The 18,512-nt window shown below is 37.1% G+C and overlaps 1 protein-coding gene across 8 annotated transcripts in view; it reads left to right on the forward strand.

The window, feature by feature from the left end:
• The window catches only part of YAP1 (Yes1 associated transcriptional regulator), a 99,442-nt gene extending 81,272 nt beyond the window's left edge, over nucleotides 1-18,170 (forward strand). For all 8 annotated transcript variants that reach the window (XM_067289817.1, XM_067289827.1, XM_067289820.1 and 5 more), the window contains 3 exons: nucleotides 7,191-7,321; nucleotides 13,286-13,398; nucleotides 14,036-18,170. In XM_067289817.1, the coding sequence (XP_067145918.1) occupies nucleotides 7,191-7,321; nucleotides 13,286-13,398; nucleotides 14,036-14,274 (483 nt within the window). In that variant the 3' untranslated portion in view covers nucleotides 14,275-18,170. The remainder of the gene's footprint in view (nucleotides 1-7,190; nucleotides 7,322-13,285; nucleotides 13,399-14,035) is intronic.
• The last annotated feature ends 342 nt before the right edge of the window (nucleotides 18,171-18,512 follow it).

The following is an 18,512-nucleotide window of genomic DNA, read 5'->3' on the forward strand; positions in this document are numbered from 1 at the left end:
AGCTAGAGGTGATGCAGTGAAGAGTCCTTCCAGCAAAGGTTTTACATTTAAAAACTTTGCTTTTGATTGAAGTTTTGTTTTACTAATATCACAAGTAATAACTAAACCCTCTGATTTTAGTAAAGGAATTATTGTATCCTTCCTTCTGTTTTGTTTTGTTCACTTGATAGCTCTTTTTATTAAGAGCAAGTCTTGCTTTGCCCTCATGGGTTGAGTGTTCTGTGTTGGTGTTGCTTTTGCACAATGAACAGAAATTGTAACCAATTTCTTACTCTCCAAAATCAATAACGAAATATTGCTGAAGAACAGTAACACAGACAAGGGGATTGAGCAGCCCGTACAATCTCGTAAGCGTAACTTGAAGATTCCAAGTAGGCAGAAATCAATTTTATGTGTAGTTATCTCAAGTTTCATTGAATTTTTCATATTTTACTGTTAGCAGGAATATTTTATTCCACTAGGTAACAAGCTGTATTCACTGGACTACCTTCTAAAAGTCTTTGCAGTTAATGAAGTAACTTTTTTGATCTGTGGCACTAAATCAGCTTGTAATAATAAATCTTAGCATATTGTCTCTATTCTTATAGACATCTGCTTCTAGAAAAGCCCTTGTATTTTATATAGCTAGAGGTTAGTTCAGATACTCTGTCAAATATCTGTCTTTTGCTGTGCATTGGTTGCACAGAGCCCGGTTAGAGAGTCCCACAAGGCTTATATGTATGGCAGTGTGCCTGTTCAATGCAGAATGCAGTGCCATGGCTCTGGAAACTAATTCAATACAATACTTAATGACCCACGTAGAGCCAGCCTAAACTGGAGCTGAAGGCTGTGACTAGGGAGTTGTGTGGTGGTTTTTAGCAAAATGTTTGTTGCTTAATAAAATGATTGAGAGCTCTGGTAGACAGGCTCTGGCAAATTGGACTGCAGCAGGTTAAGGCCTTAGTGCTCTCAGCTGTCTGCCAGAGGTTGCCTTAAATAATAAGGCAGCAGAAGGGGATGTGTCCAGTCATTGTTCTTCATAATCTAGTAGCCAAAGCACTTGTGTGGCTATACTGCTAGACAGATCAGAGAAGTAGCTATCAGAAAAATGATCTTTCTGTTTAGTCAGTTTTCTGATTTGCCTCAGCATACTAGCCATGCTAGTCCCAGCTCCGGGGAGGAGTAGGAATATGCAGAGGCCATCTGTAATTGTCAGTATAAAGTGACCGTGGAGTTGTCCCCTTGGAGATGGCACTGTAACCCACAATGGCTAAGAAGTCAAGGCAGGCACCCTGCTCTGCCCTGACTCTGTCTGCTGCCTTTACGTTCTATTAAATATAGCCATAAGTTTTGTCAAAGCTTTGGAAATTACAGTGCAGAATTGGATGTTCTTAAGAAATGCTGAAGTGGTTCCTTGACCTAATTATTGCTTAAAACTTTCTTATTTCTTATGAGCGGTACTCTAAGGTATTATTTAAAGAGTGCTCAGAAAATGCAAACACAACTGGACATAAATAGTCATGCATTAGTGAAAGGGAGTCCTGTGTGGCTAGATTTGGGGGGAGGGGGCTATGCTGGCTGGCGTAAAAATATATAAAATACAAAATTCAGTTATTTTTACTGTAAAAGCAACATTACAGTTCTTCAGTCTTCTTGGGAACATGGTACTTTAAATGTTCTTTGATTTCTGAAACAGAATATAGCCTTATTCTTTACTGAAAGTAATAGATTTGAGTTAAACTTTATTAGTTTGTGTGGCAAAAGCTCTAGTATTTATATTACACTTTCATACTCTGATTTAAGTGGAAAATGTTGAGCATCAGTAGCTGGAAGTTACACAGTAGAAAAAACACTTGGGTTACGTGACTGATTTGGAGATTCAAAAGCTCTGATTCCACTAGCAGCACCTAATTTTCACAGATTGGCAAAACAATTTTATCACTTGCTTGGAAATGTAGATCTTTATAGACAAATATCAAATCTCCTGCATTCATTGCCTTTGCTTTCAATGTCCCCAGTTGCTTTAGGACATCTTTTGTGTCTAAATAGGAGTTGTAGCTCGCTTCAGGAAGTTTCAAGATTCACTGGTGCTGCTTTCAGTTGCAAAACTTTGTCACTAAAAACTTGCATGGCATAGCCTTTTCCCCTGGGCTAGTGCAGCCTGCTTCCCTCCTTCCAGGAGTTGTGGATCGGCCTCAGCCTGCCCGAGCAGAAGGGGCACTCTGTGGTCTGACCTTAAGTCCTACTCCCTTGTTTGGCCTCACCGCTGCCCCCAGGAACACCACGGATCCCTCCCTGTGCAGCCTCTGCACTTCTTTGCAGGGAGCCCGGGATTCACAGTGTGCAGCTTGGTTGGGACAAGCCCAGGGCTCAGAAATACAGGGGTGCACAGTGGAGGGCAGAGACCTTGTTGTGTCAGTTCAGTCTAATTGTAATCTTTCACATCATCCTTTCCCTGCATTTAGTACACAAATCTGTCACAGTTAAGAGACAAAAAAGAGTTGTAAGGAAAGTTTGTTTTAAAGGTGGGTTTGGGTTTTTTTTTTTTTTTTTTTAAGGCCAGAAATACTGCTGAAGCAATTGGTCAGCAGAAGAGATGAATCACGTTTATCTGAGTATGGGATGGCCTTGAATAACAACTTTGCTGGAAGCAAACAGAAACTGGTAGAAGCAGCCTGCCCCTGCCTGCATGGCCTTCATGATGGCTGACTCCTACTCATACATGCCTGTCTCACAGGCGCTCTTGGGACACGCAGGCTGGGCAGGCACGCAGTGGCACGCAGTGCTTTGAGGCAGAGGCAGACAGATAGCAAGCGGAGTATGGAGCAGTGGCACAGCAGAGGACTGCAAAGCCAGAGAAGAGGCCGCGGTCCGTCTACAAATTTCTATTCCAGTTTATGCTGCCCTATCTGCTCTTGCAAAGGGGACTGTAGGTGGTTGCTGAGAATCTTTTGTTCACAGATATGCAAAAGACAGTAGAAATGAGTTCTGTGCCAAGTGTATATGATACAGTTAACTATCACTCCATCATTATCTCCTCTTACATTAATTTTGCTGGTTTTCATGATTGCAACACTGAATAATTGGTGTTTTCCCCTACTCTTCATTAATTGCGTAACTTCATTTCTGAATTTGTTTGTCCTCATCTGTCTGTCCATGTGTTTTCCCTGTTTCTTTTCTATATATGCTATAACTTTGTGTTTCTCAAACAAGAACATAAATATTTAAAGTGAAGAAATAATTTGCGCAGATAGTCTGCCCAGAGGTGTAGTGGTCCTCTCTTTCCCTTGCCACCTCTCCCCCATCCCAGTGAAGCCTGTGGAAAGTTTGATAGTTGAGCAGTGTTTAGGGACAGAAAAGTAATAATTGGACTTTTAAAGTAAATTTACCAAAGGGCAATTATAAGGATATATCAATTCAAGTTAACCAGCCTGTCATTTGTTTAATATAGTAAGAGTATGGCACACGAGCAGCCCAAGGGAGTCTTTACCTTTCCTCAAAAATATGATAAAGGTAAAAGCAGAAGTGCTCTGAAAAGAGTAGTTTTGTAAACTTAATTTGGACATGGTGTGAATGACCTGGAACTTTGTGTAAAACTTAATCTGTGAGCAACTCTGAAAAAAATTGGAAAAGGCCAACCAGATAAATTACACAATAATGGCCTTATTTTTAAAGTTACTTTCCCCAAGGTGATGACAGATCATTTTGGTCTTGCATGTAATATCCAAAATTCAGATTTTGTGCTAACAATGGGAGTGCTAAGTTTTTGTTTTCCCGATGGTACTTAAAAAAAAGTTTGACATACTTACAAAAGTAGGATGAGATCAAGTCATAGAAGTTTAAGCCAGGATTTTGTCATGGTTGTATTTTTGCCTCCGGACTTTGCATACTTCTAATAAAGGATATGTTTTTAAAGAATGAATTAAAAATTTAGAGTTCGCATTGCTCAGTTTGGAGATGGGGAGGCTTGTACCCTCCATTTTTAAACTATGGGTAACACATAACCTGAGTTGTTTATTGCAAATCAATTTTATAAGGAAAAAGAAATAAAAAGACCATTCTTCAAGCTACACAATTTTAGCTTTCCTTCTATACACCTTTAAAAAACAATAGACAGTATATTCTTGAGGGCTTGTAGAAAATTTCAGTCATCTTGTGGAGTTATTAAAAATCACTGCATTTGTTTCCCAACAGCTTGTCTATCTTGGTAATTCCTTTTTCAGACTCGTAAGATTGACATAAATTTGTTGCTTGAGTGAGTCAGGGGGTAACATTCTTCCTGATGGAAAGTCCTGTAGTTCTTCCTGCTCTGAATAAGTAGCATTAATGCAAATAGTTATAATTTTGCATTTTTGGCAATGCTTGTTGTTGAAACAAGGATACAATTAGTACTGATATTAGAAAGACTTATTTCATTTGTAGGTGGGCATACACACCTAAGAATAGACAAAATAGCTCTCTCTCCTGGTTTACGTGTATCTTTTTAATGGGCCTTTCATGAAATGTAATTATGTTTTGTAGTTACTCACTATCTGAGCTACATTTATTTTTACCATGCTATTTAAGGTCATATATTGACAAAACTTCATTCAATAACTCCTGCCCTTCAAGTATTTGGAAAATACAAAGGTAACTTTCTCTTTTTCCATATCACTAATTCCTTTGTATTGATTTCTTTTTCTTCACTTTTAAGTTTAAGATACAGAGGAGAAATTTGTTTCTTTCTTTCCTGCCACTGTGGTGCAAGAATCATCACCAGCCCTTGAAAAGGGGACCTGTGTGTGATTTATTTTGTTTGCTTGTTTATTTTTGTTTTTTTTAACTATGGGATCACTAGGCAGTGCTGGCTGTGCGGTAGACCAGGTCCTTCCAATGAGAGAGAATGTCACTTCAGTGCTTTGTGGACAGAAAGGACTCCAGGCTGGTTTTGCATTGGCATAGCTCTTCGGGGTGACAGTCTCTGATTAAAGTTCTTCTGCAGCCTAGTGGTGCTTGTGGCCTCTTCTCCCTGTTTCCCAGTCAGGGACTGCAGCGTAAGGAAACAAAAATGTAATGTGCAGACCAAAGGAAGAGCAAAGGGGAAAGGCCAGAGAATTCTTGCCCCATCTAGGCAATTGTAGGACTATAGGAATGGCGGGGGGGGGAATGGAGGGGGTGTTAATTGACTGCTCTAATGTCACAGTAAAGAGCGGAACTATGCCATACTCCAGGAAGAATGTTGCCAAGTGTGAACCCAAGGTTGAAAAGAATCTAAAAGTAGTGATGCAAAATCAAGTGATTTTTTTTTTCTCTTTTTTTCATGGGAAAATAGTAAACTGTAGTTAGTTGAAAGTAGCTATATCATATAAAGGAAGTTTCTCAGAGAAGGGAAGGCTCAGGTAATGTTTGGAGGAATTCTTCTGTCCTTCCAGAGGAAGGGTGTAAAGTATGTGATGAAAGTGAGCAGTTCTTGAGTCCTCTCTTGGTTGAGTGTTTTAAGACATTCCTCAGATCACCACTGAGGAAGCATTCCTGGAAAGCTGCTTTTTTTTTTTTTTTTTTTTTAATAATGTTGTGATTCCACTTGTATATCAGGTAGATATCAGGCCCTTCTTGGATCAAGGCTGATGTGACTGATAAAGCTTGTAAACTAAGATGTAAACTAATCTTTATATATTCTCTGCATTCAGTTTTATTACATAAGAAAATGAAAATCATATGAATAAGCCTATAGAAATGGATAAAAGGTGCCTACCTTCCTATGATCTGAAAATGAGGGGAAGGAATATTATTACTATTTATTAGAACATAACATGTTTGCCTCTGCATAATCTGAATGAAAGAACTGTATTTACTTGGGGTAGACAATTGGATGTGACTCCCACAAGGGTCAGAGCACCTGGAGTGAGAAAACCCTTCTAGTGCAAGACATGAAACTTGGTATTAAAGGAATATGTGGAATAATAATCCACAGGAATGTGAGCAAAGCACATGCAGTTTAGAAAAAAAGAAAAACAGGTGGTAGAGAAGCATTGTATGTTTGGTACAATCTGCTAGAAAAGAAAATTGCCTTAGACTTTTTAAAATGAAATCACTTTGGAGAAGAATTAAAAAAAAAGGGGGGGGGGTTATATATTTTAAAATTCTGCAGTGGTCCTCAGGTTCTTATTGAGAATGGATGAAGACCTCTAATTTTACAAATAAAGAGAGTACTCAAGAGAAATCTTGAGTATTGTCTTTATAAAAGACTAGCTTCCTAAGCAGAGGTAGGAAATAATATACTACTAATAGTGGTCACAAGATAGTCAATAGATTTCTTTACCAATCTCTATATTAACAAAACACAGACTTGGTGAGCCATTGATGATGTTCTAAGAGAGTTGCTTCAAGAAAATTAGTGTATTTTTCATGTGTGTTACTCATGGATTACCTGTTTTAGAAAGGTAGAGAAGGGGGCAGGGGAAGTAATATGAAAGGCTGCTTATCTCTGAGCTCCATCCACTTTTAATTTTGTGTATTTTATGTTAAAAAGTGATGATAAAAGTTTTATATGGATGGATCAAATGCTTATACATTGATTCTATTTGGTGCGCAGTAAGATGAATAAAAATATATATGTAATCTGAGGTTCTTAACTTCAAAAGGGCAGACTCTCCTAGTTTTCCTAAGAAATTGCCATGGATTTGAAGAATTTTAAGATTTACAGATGGGGGAAGTCACTGACTTAATCAATCAGAAGCGTCAAAATATGTGCCTCAAATAGGAGGAGTGAACAGGAACTTGTAAGGAAGGACTCTCAAACATTGCTGGATGAATAAGAAAGAAATTAGAACTAATTAGAGCCTATAAGGAATGGGGGAAGAGATAGTCAGCAGACAGCTATATCTTAGGGGTCAGAAAGTGTTGACAGCTCTCTTTTTGACCTTAAGAAAAGACTTAGCAAAAGGATGCTGAAGTAAACTGGAAAATATGTATGTAAACATAAAAATATTTATATACATAAGTATATTTACAGTGAAGACCCTGTAATACTGGGCATAACTGGAATAACTTTTTTTCCCTGAATCCAGTAAAAATTCTTGCTTTGTCTTCAGAAACTTATTTCCATTTAAATCTGGTAACTGAAAATATTAAAGCATCAATTACCCTATAATGTCATATTTTTGTGTATTTTAAAAGTGCATTCAAGTGCCTAACATGCTCTTTTCTTTCTCCTCCTCCCCCCTTTTTAGGAATTGGCTCTCCGTAGCCAGCTTCCAACAATGGAACAAGACGGTGGTTCTCAAAATCCCGTGTCATCTCCTGGAATGTCTCAGGAACTGAGAACAATGACTACAAATAGTTCTGATCCCTTTCTTAACAGGTTTGTAGGAGTAGCTACTGGAGGGGAAAAAAATTGATTTAAGATTCTGTTCAGTACATGTAATAGTTTATTTTGAACATCTGTCTGTGCCAAAAGCCACAGCTGTAAATGAATCTTTCCTTAAATGGCAAGTCTAGTAAAAGTTGAGGATTAAAAGCTGTCTCCTGTGGGAGGAAGTAGTCTGTTCAGGCTTGTAGGAAGGTTTTTTTATTCAAAGTCATAACATGTTTGCCTCTGCATAATCTGTTGACTAACAGTCATTTCAAATTACTGACTCAGAAGAATTTGTGAATAGCTTGCTATGAGATCAAATGAACTGTGAGGCACATTCAGAACTACACCTTGAGGTTCATTTTAAGGTTTCTCCCTTCACCCCTCCACTTCAGGTATTTAGCCTAGCAGTATTTTTACTATGTTAATGTTAGGTTTGCAAATAGTAGCATGTTTTCTTTTAAATGCTGTATTATTTGAAGTATTTCTCTTAATTCAAGAGTTACAATTTTTACAATATAGACTCGTGTTATTCATATAACTTTTTCTCTAAACCCTCTGAGTTGAGGAGTGTTTGTTTTGTTGGAAATACTGTTCTAATTACAGCTTGCAAATGCTTCACAGTAACTATTACAATTTTGGACAGGCTGCTGCAGCTTGAGGTAGGTTGCGTTCATATTTTTTGTGTAGCAACTGGAAAAAAAAAACAAGATCAAATTGATAAAAGAATCAAATCTCTGAGCCATCTATTTTTTTTTTTTTAATTAAGGGAATTAAAATCTACTCCATAGTATCAAGCAGTTGAACTTCAGTCAATTTAAGGGACTCTTTTGGTGGTTTTTGTTGTTGTTGTGGTTGTTGAAGTAGTTAATTTTGTAGTAGTTAATCAGACTGTATTGTCAGCACTCTAAACTGATAACAGCTCAATATCACCTAACATAAGACAGAGAAATTATGTATTCTCTCAGAGTTCTGCATTACTTTTCTGCATTACCTTGAAATGTTAGCCTGGCTTTAGGATGCTTATTGTTAGGGCCCAGGAATTATAACAATATGCTCATCCTTCTCTTAAATGGTACATTATTATATTCATGAAAAAGCCATTAAGATTCTTCATTGTTCTTTCAATGTAAGTCATAACTTTCATTTTTTTTTGCTATCAATATAGTTTCAAACCTACTTGTAAGGTAAGAGGTCCACATTATGTTAGAGTTCGTATGATTTTGCGATTGGGCAAGTTTAGATACCTGCCATGATTCTAGATAGTCAGACTGTTATTATCTTTGTAAACCTTTTGTGCAATTATAAAACCACTTCCTGTATTCTTTTAAATGTGATAAATAGCAATACATAAGTTATTTAGGTTTTTCATCCTTAAGGACGTACTTTCAGTGTATGTAACTCTTTCTGTTGTTGATATTCTGTCAGCTTAGCTTACCTTTGTTTTATTTCCTGCCTTTTCCAGGAGACTTCTCCATCTCTCTTTATGCTCTATCCTCATTCTAATTCTCAAAACAAGTAAAATTCAGTCAAGGTGGAAGGTATGCTCTTGCACCATCATCTGCAGCCTAGTCATTCTGGTAGTTTAGGTGATATACATAACATCTGTCACAAATAGGCTCTTTCTCTCCCCACACAGACAAAACTATTGCCTGTGCTAATGTTTTGGCAGAGTGGGAGAAGAGGTTCCTTCTCAAGGTACACAGTGCTTTGTATATGTCAGAGAAAACCAAATCAAAAGAGTAGGCCTTACCTGTTGAGAAGAAAGTAATGGTGCATGTGATTAAACTCCCAAAGGAAGTAATTGCTGTTTCCAAGTTTTGGGTTTGCCCTTCAGGAAGATTATCTGCTACACAGACAAATCTCATTTGAAGACTTCATTTTTATTAGAGGAGAGGGATTGTTCTCCATGAAATCCACTCTGGAGTCCTGTGTGATCCTTACCTATGCTGGCCCTGTGCCAAAGAATAAAAGGGACAAGAGATCTTAAAACTGACCTGCTCACCTGAAAGAAACCTCTGTAGAGAGAAGAGGACAGCCTTGATGTGTTGAGTAATGTACTAGCTTGAATTTCTGGATGGCTGTTGGCACCCCCCAGTGTGCCCAGTTATATTTTGTGATCTGCTCTTAAATGATGTGGTATCCTCACATCTTCAAAACCTGTTTTTTGACCAGAAAGAAATGCAGCTTTCGGTTTCAGATGGCCACTGTACTCTTCTACGTGCCAAGTATTCTGGCAATGGACTAATGTAGTTTCTCCATTGTGTGTCTATACATGTTAGATGTAAAATGATGTATCTTTAGCTACTGGCTAGATGAGCAGGCAGTGAGGTGGACTGAAAACTGGCTGAATGGCAGAGCTCAGAGGGTTATGACTGGTGGTGCAAAGTCTAGTTAGATGCCTAACATCAGCTAGCGGTGTGCCATAGGGGTCAATACTGGGTCCAGTCCTGTTCAACTTAGTCATCAGTGACCTGGATGAAGGGACAGAGTGCACCCCCAGCAAGTTTGCTTGATGATACCTGAGCGGAGTGGCTGACACACCAGAGGGCTGGGCTGCCCTTCAGAGGGACCTTAACAGTCTGGAAAGGTGGACAGGGAGGAACCTCAGGAAGTTCAGTGAAGGCAAGCACAGGGTCCTGCACCTGGGGAGGAATAACCCCATGCACCAGGACAGGCTGGGGGTTGACCTGCTGGAAAGCAGCTCCGCAGAGAAGGATCTGGAGGTCCTGGAGGACAAGTCAACCATGAGCCAGCAATGTGCTCTTCTGGCCCATAAGGCCAGTGGTGTTCTGGGCTGCATTAGGAAGAACATTGCCAACAGGTTGAGGGAGGTAATCCTTCGCCTCTACTCAACCCTGGTGAAGCCACATCTGGACTGCTGTGTCCAGTTCTGGGCTCCCCAATACAAGAGAGACATGGAGCTACTGGAGAGAGTCCAGCGAAGGGCTACTAAGTTCATGAAGGGACTGGAGCATCTCTCTTATGAGGAAAGGCTGAGAGAGCTGGAAGTGTTCAGTCTGGAGAAGAGAAAACTGAGGGGTGATCTTATAGAAAGCTCTATCTGAAAAACTTCTTTACTGTGACAGTGACTGAGCCCTGGAACAGGTTGCTCAGAGAGGTTGTGGAGTCTCCATCCTTGGAGATATTCAAAACCCAGCTTGACACAGTCCTGGGCAGCATGCTGTAGGTGACCCTGCTTGAGCGGGGGGGTTGGAGTGGTTGATCTCTAAAGATTCCTTCCAGCCTCAACTGTTGTGTGATTCTGTGAGTTAGAAATGAAAAGAAAGTCAGAGGGACAAATTCAAGTTTTTACTTTTTTGGAAGGTTGATAATTACCAAGGACTATTTACTATAAAGCACAGTTACAGTTTGCCCAGTTGCAAATAGCTAACCATGGCTTTTTTTTTTTTTTTTTTTTGGTAAATCTTACCCCAAACAAAATCCTGAAAATCTGTATCTGACTTCAGTTCAAAATATTTTAATTTGCATTTTGCTTTGAGCATTGTCCTCTTCTAGATAATATTCTGTACATCACTGCATTTTATTGCATATTGCTAATGGAAAGGGGACTTGTAAAAGGACATTTGTTGGTATGAGTAACTGTCTCTGTACGAGATACAGCAGTCCAATAATTTTGCCCCAGAGATCTCCTTAATGTCCCTTACACTAAATTTCAGACCTCCAGTGATGCTTCTCTCTTTATAAGCTACATAAACTTCCTGATGAGACTGTCTTCCTTATTTTGGGTGCCAAAGTTGGATACCCAGAGTTTAAGTAGTTTGAATATTTTCCAGTGCCTACATAAAAAGAACACCCAAAGAGTATCAGAAAACCATGCTGTTTGGGAACAGCTTGAGAAGATGTGCAGAGGTGTCTTAATTTATCCAGTAAATCTTTTGCTTGTGTCTTTAGTATTTATGGTCTTTGTGGTATATTTTATTTTTAAAATGGGACATTCAGCAGTGCGATCCTTATTAGGCAGTTTCACCTTTTGATTTACCACTCTGTTTATATATTTTTGTCTATTAGATGTTTATTGGTAGTGGTGATAATACTCTGTTTAACTCCTAAATTGTGCTTTCTTCTTTTTTATATGTGTATTTTTAACAAGTATTTCTTGAAGAAGCATTTACTCTAACTTGGATAATGCTGTTAAGTTACATGCAATAATTTTGGGTGGTGTGACTGTTAAATGAAGGGATCCATGTTGAAGGGCAGAGAAAATGTGTATTGAGGAGTGATGTGAAGGAAGAGAAGTGCTGGCCATTTGAAGTGTGATAGCGTGTGATAGCAGCAGCCAAAAAACCTTCTCGACTAGAGTGACTTTGTTCAGTATAGTCTCAGTCTGTTTTTAGCATTTCACCTCACAAAGTGAAACAGCATTTTTTCAAAGATGTTTTAAATAGCTTGCTTATTTTGTTGAATATGACTTCTGCAGGATTAAAAAAAGGGTATAATATACTAAGTGGTTATCAAATGTGCGGTGATACTATTCTTAAAAATATATATTTGTGCTATAACTATATAGAAATATTAGGTCTCTTTCTTATAATGCAAAAATGACTTCGTGAAATCTAATATATGGATTCATGGTTGATGGCATTTTACTTGCATCCGGTGTTGAACAGCTGTTCCTTCTGTTTGATTACTCCATACTTAACAACAAGGCGTATGTTTATACATGTCATGAGCACATTACAGGAAGGATCAATATGTCTTCAGATGCTAATATGAGCTGTACATGAAGCTGAACTTCATTTTGTATTCAAGTTGGAAAATCAGTAAGGATACTCGGTGAATGCTGCCACAACTAAATAAATAAAGATTTGAAAATACATTGTGAAGGTTGCTGATAGTAGACATGGGGGGAGATAAGGTTGTATTTCTGCAGCTGCTTATGCTCACGACCGTTTTGTGCAGTGTGACTGTTCACATCTTTTGGGTTTCAGAGCATAAGACTTGCAGACTTGTGCCTATCTGTCCTGTTTGTATAACAAGTAGTGTGAAAAAAAATAAAATAAAAAAAAAATTGAAAATAATTATTCTAGTCAAGATAATGACTTGCAGTCTTGCATATATTTTTTGTTGTTGCTCTACTTGTAGAGAAATAGTTTATCTAATTTATAAGGAAGTCAACTAGAAATGGGATTCTCCCCCCACACTAGTTGCTGTTGGTCATTTGACTGGTTTACTTGGGGGGGGGAGGGGGTCCTTCTAAATTTCCCACCACAGTGTTCTTGGTTTTGCTTGTTGCAGTAGTAGAGATGGCAATAAGAAAGCTAATGTATATAAAGCCTTTTGCCACCCCTGTTTTGTTAACTGTTCTGTCAACAAGATCATTTGGAACAGGGTTTGTTTACAGGATGGCTTCTGTACCAGTATTTGATTTAAATTAGAGCTCTCTTGCCATGACATGTATTACTGAACTAGTAGTAATGCAACAGTGGGAAGCAATTGAAGAATTGCTAAAGTAGTTCCAACTCTAACTCCTATTTATAACAGCAGAGAACTAAAAATACATTTTAGTGGGTGATTAAACAACAGGACATTAGCATTTATAATTTTTTTATCCTTATAAAAGTGTGAAATGCTACACCATTATTAAGTTATGTAATCATTAGAGACTATCTGTGATATATTTGTAATGTTCTTTAGCTGTGGGTGTACATGAAACTGATTTTAAAACAATGCAAAGCTTTGGTAGGCACTTTTTAAAAGCTGCTTAAGTATGTTCTCATCAAGTTAAATTGAATCTAAATAATAAGGTCTTAATTGATAAAAGCCTGCATAAAATAAAAAACAGATGTCTCACACAGACAAAGGCTCAGCTTTTAATTAGAATACAGCATTTCTTGTGATAGCAATGCCATCAAAGCCCTTGAATTTCTTTTAAAACATACATCTAATCATTTTAATTTATTTTTCCTCAGTACTCTACCCTCATTTTTTGCTGCTTTTCTTTTGTTATAGTGGAACATATCACTCCAGAGATGAAAGCACAGACAGTGGACTTAGCATGAGCAGTTATAGTGTACCCAGAACCCCCGATGACTTTCTGAACAGTGTTGATGAGATGGATACAGGTTTGTTTTTGTTTGCATTTTTAATGCATGTTTCCCAAAAATGCTTGTGTCCATTGAATGCTCAGCCCCTTTGCAATGAAAGCAGGCAATTCTGAGAAACCGTGGTACTCCTCCCAGTGTTCTACCTCTTCTATTTTTATAACAGAAATATTTTAATTGGATTTGTGACAAATATACCTGTAATAAATTTTATCTTGGGGGGGGGGGCTCATAAATAGTATCACTTCTGTAGTTATATGGAATTTGAGTGCCCATTTGCTTTTTTGAGTAATATTGCTTGTTCTGAGCTAAGAACATTACCTTATCCAGTACTGCCATGTAATATTGCTCCAAAACAACACTTGACTCATCAGTGTTGTCTTTTTTTTTTATGCATAAAAATAACAAAAAAATATGATAAATAACATCAAAGATTAGTAGAGATTAGAGTCAGTAAGTGGAAACAGTTGAATCAAAGGCATGTTCTTTGTACCTCTGCAGTCAAGTCATCTTTGGTATTTGGGATAGATTTCTGTGAATCAGATTGCTTGTATGATGTAAGAGAGCTGGGGTTAATTTTTAACTAGTTGTCCTGATAAATTGCGGGTTTGGTACTTTCAATGTGTTTAATATCCATCTTGCTTTGTATTATAACTAGGTGACAGTATCAGCCAAAGTAACATACCGTCCCATCAGAACCGTTTCCCAGACTACCTTGAAGCCATTCCAGGGACGAATGTGGACCTTGGGACACTGGAAGGGGATGGGATGAATATAGAAGGAGAGGAACTGATGCCAAGTCTGCAAGAGGCTTTGAGCTCTGACATCCTTAATGACATGGAATCTGTCTTGGCAGCCACCAAGCTAGATAAAGAGAGTTTTCTTACTTGGTTATAGAGGCCTCAGGGAGACTGAATTCTAAATCTGTGAAGGATCTAAGGAGAATAGGACATCTGTATCTGAAGTTCAGAACAAGCCAGTGCGGCAAACTTTGGGTTGTGTTCAGAAAAAGTAAATGAACAAATATTCAACAAGATTCTTTCGTTTTGCTCTTCCTTGTCCATCGCTGCTGTTATATATTGCTGACTTTTTTCCACAGTTGACTCTGAAGAACAGACATCTTCTTGATCTTTCTCTATTGCTGTTGCAACTACTGTTCAAGGGGGGTGGGGAGGGATGATGAGCCTATTTGGATGACGAATGCCATTCCTTTTGTCCTAGTGTGCGCTTGCATATCATTTTATCTAAGTACTCAGATTTGCGAGTTAATTTCTGCATGTCACTGCTTGTAGTTTGCTCAGCTAGTTGTCTCCTGCTGCCTGTGGCAAGTGGTAAAACATGACATACTGGGGTGACAAGCCAAAAATGATGTATCTGGTCAAAAGAAGTCAATACTGATTTGGAGATATGACTTAAAGGAGGGCTGAAGACTGTTTGACATTAAGTGTTTCTATTAATAGCTCTTTCATTAGTCACAAAGTGCTCTTGTTCATATTTTATGTTATAGTAAATCATGAGTCATTTTACATAGAAACATATATGAACTTTGATTGTTGCCACATATTCTAGCCTAACTTTTGTTTGTCAGAAATAGTTTGATTATTTTTGTTAGTTTTAACTGTAGCTGTAGGACGGGAAGTAATTATAGGTGTTCTTTTTTAAATAGTGAAATCTAAGGGTTTTTTTCTGATTTCACACAGTCTTATTTAAATCTGAATTGTCTGCTTTTTTTATACCTAAAACATGCCTATTGTAGCCTAATAAGCTAGTGAGTACATAAACCAGTATGTTTTGCCTGTAACATTTTTTTTTATTATTTTTTAAAGGCTAGCTTTGAATGTAATCATTAGAATTCATGACCAGTGGCTTATTTTTCATGTGTATTTGCAAGAATTTTGAATTAGAATCTGATTGCAGCAGTGTAACAGTTAGGATTCTAAGTATGGTGTGTACAATTTTTAAATGCGTTTTGAAGTAGCAGAAATGTTTTTAAAATAACAGATGCATCTAATCTCTCTTCTGGTTTTCAGTTTTGATATCTAAGTGAATTTAGATTTTAAAATCTGTAATGGAAGAAAACTTTATGGAAAGCATCTCTTAAGTTAGCATGGAAAAGTAGTTTAAACTATTAATTTCACTCTACGTTGCAATGAAAAGGCTGGAACACCAAAAAAAAAAAAAAAAAAAAAAAGTCCTCATTAAAACTCTTAAGTAAAATAGTTATCAAATTCTGTTTGGTGAAAAATAAGCCCTGGGCACTATATGTAGAAGATTGTAAAGATATGTGTTAGATGGTGACATGAGCAGGTAATGACGTGTATATTAGTAGTAGAGCTTAGCATGGGGTAGAGGTGAATATGAGTTATCTTCATTTTAACAGGAAAAGATGTATCACTAAGTTGTCTGCAGGAGCTGACACCGTTTCCAAAGAGTATTTTTAAATGAACAAAATGAGCATGAATCAAACTTTCAGTATAAGCTATGAAGTTTTGTGAGTTTGGATTTTTTTTTTTTTCTGATGAAAAATGGTGTCACCAGTTAGCACCGCTATAATTAAGGGCCTGTCACCATTCCCAACATGAGCCCTTATTTTCAAGGGTGTGTAACAAGGCTGTAAAGATACTGTGTGAAAGTGTGAAACTTCGTTTTGGAAAATCTCAGCTAGCAGGGACTTCTTTTTCTGGGGGGAGGGATTTTTTTAAGAAATTGTTTATTTTTCAAATTAGGAATAAATCAGTAAAACAAATAATAACCCATATTATAACTTGGATTTTTTTTATGCTTCAGAGACAGATATGTTTTAGAATAATTTAAGGCGTGAAAATTCTGAAATAAGTCTCTTATTAAAAACTGAAGCAGCAGAGGCAGAGATTTGAAATTTGCCACTCTAAATGTACATTTACAACTTTACATAAGTATTTTGGTATTTGAAATAAGCAAAGTTGCTTGTGGCTTGTAATGGAATACAGGCAGGCTTTTAAACACCAATTTTCAAAACACATCCACAATGACAAATATGTTCTGCTACACCAGTAATTCAGTGATTAATAGGCCACTTATATTGTGCAATGACACAGTAGCTCTTAAAGCAGTATATTGTGTCCAAGATAGGGTTTTTAGTAGCATTTTTACAGTTTCATTATGAATTCTCTCTTCTTCCCTTCAGGAAAAAAATGACACTAAGCTGTTAAATATAACTTGAATGGTCTGACATAAAACCACAACAGCAAGGAAATTCAGAATTGTTTCCATTTCAGTCGTCTTCCCCAGTTGTATCCAGGTATAACAGCACATAATGCACTGAGTGCAAACTCCTGACATGCTGTACCAAGGTACAGTACGGATGAATATAGAACAAATTTTATTTCCTTGCTTTTGTGTGTTTGTCACAGCTTTAATATTTGAATGTTTTCTTCTCATTGTAGAAACACTAAATGGCTTATACTGTATTTGGGTAGCACTGCTTAGGGTAGATACTGACAAACTGGGAATCCTTGAACTGCTCTAACATTAATTCAGTTTTGTAATACTTATTTTAATTGATTTTAATACATTTCCGTTCTTTTGTTTGTTAGGAAAAATACCATAGAGATGCTGTATTGTTGGCAATCGACATTAATTTGGATTTTTTTTTTATTCTGCAAATGCATTGTTTGATGAAGTGGTTACAATTGTTTGAAATGCGAAAGTGTTTTGGGTAGTATTTTATACTGATGTATATATTGAAACAAATCATTGTAATAATTGTAATAGCTTTTAGTTATAAATACACTACATGCAGAAGACAGATGGAGCTGTACAGTACTGTGCTGTTCAACACCTGGGCAGGGCTACTGCTTGGAAACAGGTTGCAGTGTCAGTAAACCATATGGATCAAATATTGTACCATTCAGTGTTGGCGCTCACCAATGCAAAAGGAGAAGAGACAATTTCAACATGATTAACACGACATAGCTTTCACACATCTGCTAAATTAGTACTAAAGTGACCTTTTCACTTACAAGCATGTTTTTTATACAAATTAGCAGGCATGCCTGTGTAAAGTAATTTGTTTTCTGTATCTTGGAAAAAATACTCTCCACGTTTAGAATGTTATATGTTAGAGAACTCTTAAATGCACCCTTGTCAAAAATTATATATATTAGTTACCAATGTTACTTTTTTAGATATGCGCATGACTGTAAGTTAGATACTTAAGTACATTCTGTTACATTATTTTCTTTATGTAATACTTTTTCAGTTGTTTTATTTGGTATAAATATATACTTTGTGCTTAAACATCTTTGTTTGTTTTTAACATTCAATAGTATGTAAAGATGCTGATTTTCTTCAGTAAGATGGATGCGTTGAGTTGTTGGAATTCCTATCTTAGTTTGTCTGTTCTCACCCCCTTGTAGCAGTTTTTGTAATCATAAACTCCAGTCCTGCAAACATTGTGTACAAGCTTAACTATAAGACAGAGGAGTCCCACTGAAGTCAGTGGAGGCTTAACATTAAAGGTATACATCTTAAGTGTGTTTGTGATGTTGAAGAGAAAGTGACTCTATTGAGCCTCATGTAGTTTGTGTAAAACAGTACTGTTAATACAGCAAAGCAACTTTTATTGCATATGGCAGTATATAGAGAACTGATAACAGAAAATCTGTTACCTATATAAGAAAGCATCCACTTTATTGCAGATATGTTTGCAATGTTCAGGATCTTCCCACATAGCAGATACTTTTGGCTAACTCTAAGCTTATACAATGATTTGTGGCAGACTATCAATAAAGAGATGCTATTTTCATTTCCAAGTTTTTGACTTATGAATTGTGAAATATGTAATGACATACCTTGAAAGTGTTCTGAAGCTTTTAGTTAAAAAGTTTTGGTGAGATTCATTAATTTTGACTTTCTCTGGAAGAGAAATTCTGAAAGGTTTTTTTTTTTTTTTTTTTTTTTTTTAATGCAGTGCAATTCTTGATGGCTGAAGTCTTACCATATTTGCATTTTAGTGGTTCCAGAGGTGCTAGTGTTTAGCACTGAAATGCCTCAACCCTGTAAAATTGAGTGCAGTTGTGTGTTTCCTTAGTTAAAGGTTCAGAGCCCTATGCTTCCATCAGTTTCTGCCTTTTACTCATAAGTTCATGGCTGTG

The sequence above is a fragment of the Apteryx mantelli genome, chromosome 1, assembly GCF_036417845.1.
Source record: "Apteryx mantelli isolate bAptMan1 chromosome 1, bAptMan1.hap1, whole genome shotgun sequence".
In the NCBI taxonomy this organism is placed as follows: Eukaryota; Metazoa; Chordata; class Aves; order Apterygiformes; family Apterygidae; genus Apteryx; species Apteryx mantelli.